The 6,534-nt window shown below is 32.2% G+C and overlaps 2 protein-coding genes across 2 annotated transcripts; one reads left to right on the forward strand and one right to left on the reverse strand.

Annotated features, from left to right (window-relative positions):
* Positions 1–3,179: 3,179 nt before the first annotated feature.
* Positions 3,180–4,454, reverse strand: LOC113397749 (serine protease inhibitor 77Ba-like). The gene has a single exon (XM_026636222.2). The coding sequence runs from the start codon at positions 4,407–4,409 to the stop codon at positions 3,201–3,203; it is 1,209 nt and encodes a 402-aa protein (XP_026492007.2). The 5' UTR covers positions 4,410–4,454; the 3' UTR covers positions 3,180–3,200.
* Positions 4,455–5,017: 563 nt separating this feature from the next.
* Positions 5,018–6,419, forward strand: LOC113397751 (ovalbumin-related protein X-like). The gene has a single exon (XM_026636223.2). It carries the CDS (start codon positions 5,203–5,205, stop codon positions 6,397–6,399), a length of 1,197 nt encoding a protein of 398 aa, XP_026492008.2. The 5' UTR covers positions 5,018–5,202; the 3' UTR covers positions 6,400–6,419.
* Positions 6,420–6,534: the final 115 nt, after the last annotated feature.

A 6,534-nucleotide genomic window follows, 5' to 3' on the forward strand; every position in this document is an offset into this window, starting at 1 on the left:
TAACTAGTGAACCGCCCCGGCTTCTCACGGCTGCAATGCTGATACTAAATATACTACAGAATGTCTTACACGTTCACAGTTTTTTCAGTCATTAGTCAATACAAACCGATATGTCCCTGCGTTTTAAATCTGTAATATCTTCGAAAATATTCATTTAAATTACATGCTGTAAAAGGCCATATCGATCTATATTAAATGCACAATGTATTTAAGGTACTAAATTGGATAAGGCTTAATGCTGTATTGCTTAAAATCGACTCGAAAATAAGCAATTATTTCTCGTAAAAGTAAAGGATAAAAAATGTTTAGTGTGTGTTATCCCTAAGAGATAGACATATACCACTTTCCTTTTGAAAACCTTTATAAGGTGTACAATACTGTAGTACAATATTTTGATCTATCTCGTAGGGTTCAGCCAGCGTTCGCAATGTAAGCGCAAAAAATATGTTTATTTACGACATCACTTTAAAAACCTCTAAAATTATCAATGTTTATCTACTACATTGTACATGTATTATACATATAAACCTTCCCCTTGAATAATTCTATCTATTAAAAAAAGCGGCATCAAAATCAGTTGTCTAATTTTAAAGGTCTAAGCATCTAAGCACACATAGGGACAGACAGCGGTAAGCGACTTTATTTTATACTATGTATTGAGTAATATGTCTTATGTATCATTTTTTGTTGACATTAGATTTTAATTTATTATAAGGTTATAAAAAACTAACTTTGGAATGTTTTTATAGTAACGAATACTGTGCCCCAGAAAGGATGTATTATTACCATGAAGCTCTTCGAACGCGTGATCGACATCAGGCTCCGCAAAGAGTGTACTGTCATTGGTTATTGGGTGGACACTTACAGGGACAAATGGAAAGCTCTACATTTGACAATCTTAGACATGCAGAAGGCTTTTGACTGTGTGCCTCACTTGGTGGGTTGCGATTGATTATGATGCCGCATTTGGTGGGTTGCGATTTCAAAACGCGAATGAGGCCTATATTGATATTATCAGAGACATATACCGCAGTTCTGCTTTCATGGTTAGAACCCTTGTTGGTAATACGGAGCCTTTCCCGATCACTGATATAGGGGTCCACCAGGGCTCGACTCTTAGCCCGTTCGTATTCAACGTAGTACTAGATGTTGTCTCGGCGTGCATCCAGGACCAGCCCCCCATGGCTGAAATGTATGCCGATGATATAGCGCTCGTTGATGTTTAACACAACTGACAGGCGTTGTTTTTTTGTTTTTAATATTGCTAAAAATAATCGTATATCAGAGTTCAAGTACAGTTAAAATTGAAGGTTATAAGTATGTTACGCTGTGACGCACGTATTAGATTTTTTATAGAGACTTAATACATTATGTCAGGATATTTTAAGAATAATTTCTATTTCTTTGTATATATAATAGTAACTTTGTATATTGATAATTGCAAAAACACAATTCATATATTCATCAATAATTTAACAAGCAATAACAATTATACTACATCACAAAATTATATCGTACCTTAAATGTTAACAGCCTGTTAAAAGTAAAAGTCGAAGTGTTCTGTACCGAGCTTCTATCACTTATATAGGCCTAACTACAAATCACGTGACTCACAATAATGAACAGAAAAGTCAAAGTACCCTCTTATTTAATATCAATGTTATCGACACAATTCAAAAATAACTTAAATTAAATTATTGTTATTACAGAATTGATTGAAACATACAATACATAGTGTGAGCCTTGTTTGTAATTGTCTAATTATTTATTTATTTCTTACTTAATCTGACACACGCGAGATATATTCTTGTGATTTACCGAACGCAGAAGAGAAAAAAATAGACGCCATTACCTTTGACTATTGTTTTTTACTTTTATTTTTATTTGTTTGTTATATAGATTTGAAAAACCGTGTTATGAGAGGAATGAAATACTCAAGTATGGGACCTTGTGTTCTAGTGTCTTATATTCTATTGTCTATTCCAGCTTGAAGAGAGATTAAGCCAGTGTAACTAAAGGAACATGATATTTTAGTTCCCAAGGGTGCCAAGGTTAAGGTTAGGTTAGGTTACCTATACGGAGTACGGAGTACTGTGTTACAGAAAACTCTATATCGCATTCGATGTGAAGTATACAAATAATGACTATTCGGGATAAGATTAAAAAATGATCAAAAATTTACCTCGAAAGAATATTTGTAGTTGGTTACAAGATTTTTTTCGATTACAGATTCTCAGTCGTCTAGGAGATAGATGTGATTTTGGAAATAATATGTTATGTAATGTTTTGTTTTAAGATAAAATTGTTTTTTATTATTGTTTAGCCGAGACGATCATTAAATTTTTTTTTTAAATATTATCAAACAAAAATTTTGTACAAAGTCTTAAACTGACTTCAAACTTAAATTATCTGTTAATAATGAAAATGATTCCATAAATGTTACCTCTATTAAAATATATATTTGCTGAATTATCTTATATCTGTGGACTTTAGGCGAAATAAATAATAAAATACACATCATAATTCATAGCTGTTAACTACGAATTTTTCGATATATATTCTTAAATTTTACTATAAAATATCTGAATCTACATTATTATACTTTTCTCATACATGTTATAAAACAAAATGCAGATGGAGCTCAGGAAACATTTAAATGAAGCAACAAAAGCGAATACAAAATTAATAGTGAATGGAAATTCCCGGTAAATGTATCTGCCTTTTATTTTATAATCAGAGATAACAACCTCACGCTAAATAGATGTCGGCACGCTGTGTACAAACACTGTCTTCACTGCGTGCGCATCTTAATCTTTTTAATTTTTCCCGCGGACAGTGATGTGCGTGCGACACTGGAGTTTGGCAGAAATATCGATACATCGACAACACTATATGCCTCATTCCCCAATATATTATATAAAATATTAATCTAATATATTCCTATTCGTATTACTGTTTAATATCTACAAAATCAAAAGAAAATCTTCCATATAATGCTATTCCGTCGAAAAAAAAACCTTCAGTGTAACACAAATATTTTTTCTTTAAATTTATTACTTAAAAAAAAAAAATCTTAAACGAATTTGGTGTAAAATATTTTGTACAAACTAACAGTGTGTTAGGTGTTCCAAGTTAATTTATTATTTGATATTATAATTAAACAGCTAACACAATTAAAGTGACGAAATATTTATACCATCTTAAAATAAACTTGGCTTCGAATAAGCGCCAGTAAAGATTGGAACCTCTGATTTCTTATCGACTATCATGAACAAGAAAGGCCTATTTGCAACGAATTGGACAGGGAATGTTCTGAAGGTGAATTCTGCTTTCGACACCGCACTTGCTACCGTCCCTTCTTCCGTCACTTCTATGTCAGCCTTTTGAATAAAGTTTGCAACATATAATGGATATTTGGATATTATTGGAAATTGAGCCTGGGAACCGTCGAACATTGATTTCAAGCCCATATCAACTAGCAGTTCTTTCAAGTTATTAAGATCAGATGTTATCTTGAATCTCGGTATTTGAACTGAAACCGTTTGTGGGCCAAATTCGTTGAACAGCTTACTTATTGTCGATAAACTAATTAACTTCAGTTTTTCTATTACTGAGTACAGGGATACATTTTCCTCCGGTAAAAAGATTAACATGGAGTATCTGCTGTTTTTGCCGTATGGAAGTTCAAGTACATTTGCGTTTATCTTCTGAATAGTTCTTATATTAAACGAACCAGTTTGGTACATGAGATTGACGGTACCGATCTGAACATCTCGTTCATTATAAAATGGACTGACTTCGGTCTCTTCATACACAAATGGAGTTTGCCAAGATCCCTTGAAGTATACAGCATCAATCATAACCATAAGCACATCATCAAGGTCTCCCGGAGACACCACTTCGTCTATTGTGTCATGAGTCGCCCGGCTCGCAAAATCATTTATAATCTGTGTAGCTTTATCGCTATCTTCAAATGATATAGTTTCAATTTGGCTGACACCACTTTCTGAAATCCTTTTCCTAAATTTGTTTCGGATTTCTAATTTACTATCTACGTATATACTTGCGCTTCTTTCAAATACTACGTCCGTATTATTATTATTAGTAACACGGTTTGCAAGTTTTAAGTATTTATTATTAAAACACTTATTATTTTCCAATTGTAGAACATGTTTCAATTCTGCAAGGGTCGTTTCAGAAGCGCCCAAAGATGTACATGTCAGTAAGGTCCACGTTGACAGAGTAGATGTTACGAAATGATTTTCCTTTTCTTGGGCAATTCTTGTCAACAAATTAACCGAAAACTCAAACACTGATCTTTTGAAAAGCGGTTCTGTTTTTTTCACAGTACACTGGGCAAGTAGAGATGGAATTAACCCACATATTAAGAGGAATATGAGTCTAGACATTTCGATTGTATTCGATGAACGAGCTGCAGAGACTAAAGTACTGAAGGCAAAATGTCAACGTTATCACAGCTTGTTTATCGTTGAGGTTAAAGTTCCACAATTTGGAAACTTCAATGATTTAATTTTAATAACATCTATATGTCATCATAATTATTCATAAGGAAAAACAGAGAAAATATTTACATTTTTTGAATGTGTACATTTTTTCAATATGAAATTCTATTTTTTAAAATAATTTGATGAATTTTCAATAATAATAAAGATTAAAATCATCAATGCAATTTATTACAGAACATTTGGTAATAATACTCTAATTACGCCTTATTACATAAAACTATTGCCAATAATGTTTTAATATGTGCTACTTAATATGTACGTTACATTATCTAGAAAAATGGCAACGCTACCAATGATAATGAGAACCAGGCAGTATTCCCTTTTGTTTATTTACAATATATTACATTGAATTCAAGCTTATCAGTATTAAATTGTCACAAAACTATATTCGGTCTTACGCCATATATAATAACGACGATGTGTACATTATTTTCAAGATTCTAGAATATTCATAAAATTTATAACGTCCTATTTGCAGATACTTAAAACTCATTGACCTAAGTTTATCTGCTGTTGAGTTTATAAATACTGATTGTAACAATAATCTTAGCATTGAATGAACGAGTATTTTGTTATTAGTGGAATAGGTAGCTATATAATTTAGTTGTCAATTTAATGTAATATTAATATTTATAAATTGATAGTGACATCAAGTGCACGAAATAATACAGTGACGATGGTCAAGATTAAGTTTGCAATACTATTTTTAACACCAGTGCTCTGTGTTAAGTTTTCTTGTAATCACGAAAGTGCCGTAAATACGTTCAAACGACCGACGTATGATTTCTCTGTTCGACTTTTGGACAGAGTGGCTCAAGAAACAGGATATCATTTTGTGTTTTCACCGTTGTCAACATGGCTGCAACTTATGACTCTGGCGGAAGGAGCTAGAGGTCCTACCGAGAGAGAAATCAGGAAAGTAACGAGATATCATCGTATGTTATGTTTTAGGAGGAAATATAAAGAAGTTCTAAATGGAATGGACGAAGAATTAGGTTTTATGACTAAAAGGACGAACGTTATCATCATTAACAAATTGTTAAACGTTAAGAACTCTTTTCAAAACGAAATACAAAAATCTAATTCAACTAAAATATTGTCATTAAATTTCAACGAACCTGATGACGCAGCAGCAAAAGCCAACGAAATTATTCAGATGGATACGGATGGTGTTATTAAAGACAGCATTCAAGCTGAAGATTTTAATATGTCAGTTCTATTGATGACTGAAACAGCGTACTTCAAGAGTGACTGGAAAACATCATTTAACCCTGTTTATACTTCAACAGAACCTTTCTTTTCAGAAGAGAAAGTACCCATTGGGAATGTTAGGTTGATGTCACAAACTGGATATTTTAATCTAACAACATTGCCATTAATTAATGCAAAAGTTATAGAGCTGCCATTCAATACAAACGACAGAATTTCGATGCTCGTATTGTTACCTACTAAGGGTAGTGTCCAAAATTTATTATATTATTTAAAAGATATAAGATTGATGACTATATTTAACAATTTCAAAAGAGAAGGAACTAAGCTTGCGACTGTTAGGATACCTAGATTCAATATAAAAACCGAGTTAGAGAATATTCCTGAATTGATGTATGATATGGGAGTGAAACGAATTTTTTATCCAGAATTAGCTGATTTTGGGGGAATTAGTGATTTTAAAATGCACACGTCATTGATAACACAAGTCGCTGATATAGAGGTAACTGAAAAAGGTGCAACTGCAGGTGCAGTCGCTGAATTTTTGATTGTAGGTAACAATGAAGAATTGAAAGCCGACAGGCCGTTTGTCTACCTCATAGTCGATAGGAAAACTGATGTCATATTGTTTGGTGGAATTTATAGTACTCCGAATATTTATTAAAAGTTCAATTAATGACAACATATTTCGTTTTATTTTTAATATTTTATTGATAACATTTTTTAATGAATAACAATATATTTATGACTAGTATCACAATAACAGCCTCCGAAAATGAAGTCATATAAAAAAAAAATA

Source organism: Vanessa tameamea, chromosome 23, assembly GCF_037043105.1.
Source record: "Vanessa tameamea isolate UH-Manoa-2023 chromosome 23, ilVanTame1 primary haplotype, whole genome shotgun sequence".
Lineage (NCBI taxonomy): Eukaryota > Metazoa > Arthropoda > Insecta > Lepidoptera > Nymphalidae > Vanessa > Vanessa tameamea.

Excerpts from the sequence above, each read along its gene's own strand:
- LOC113397749 (XM_026636222.2), bottom strand. The coding sequence starts at position 4,409 with ATGTCTAGACTCATATTCCTCTTAATATGTGGGTTAATTCCATCTCTA.
- LOC113397751 (XM_026636223.2), top strand. The coding sequence starts at position 5,203 with ATGGTCAAGATTAAGTTTGCAATACTATTTTTAACACCAGTGCTCTGT.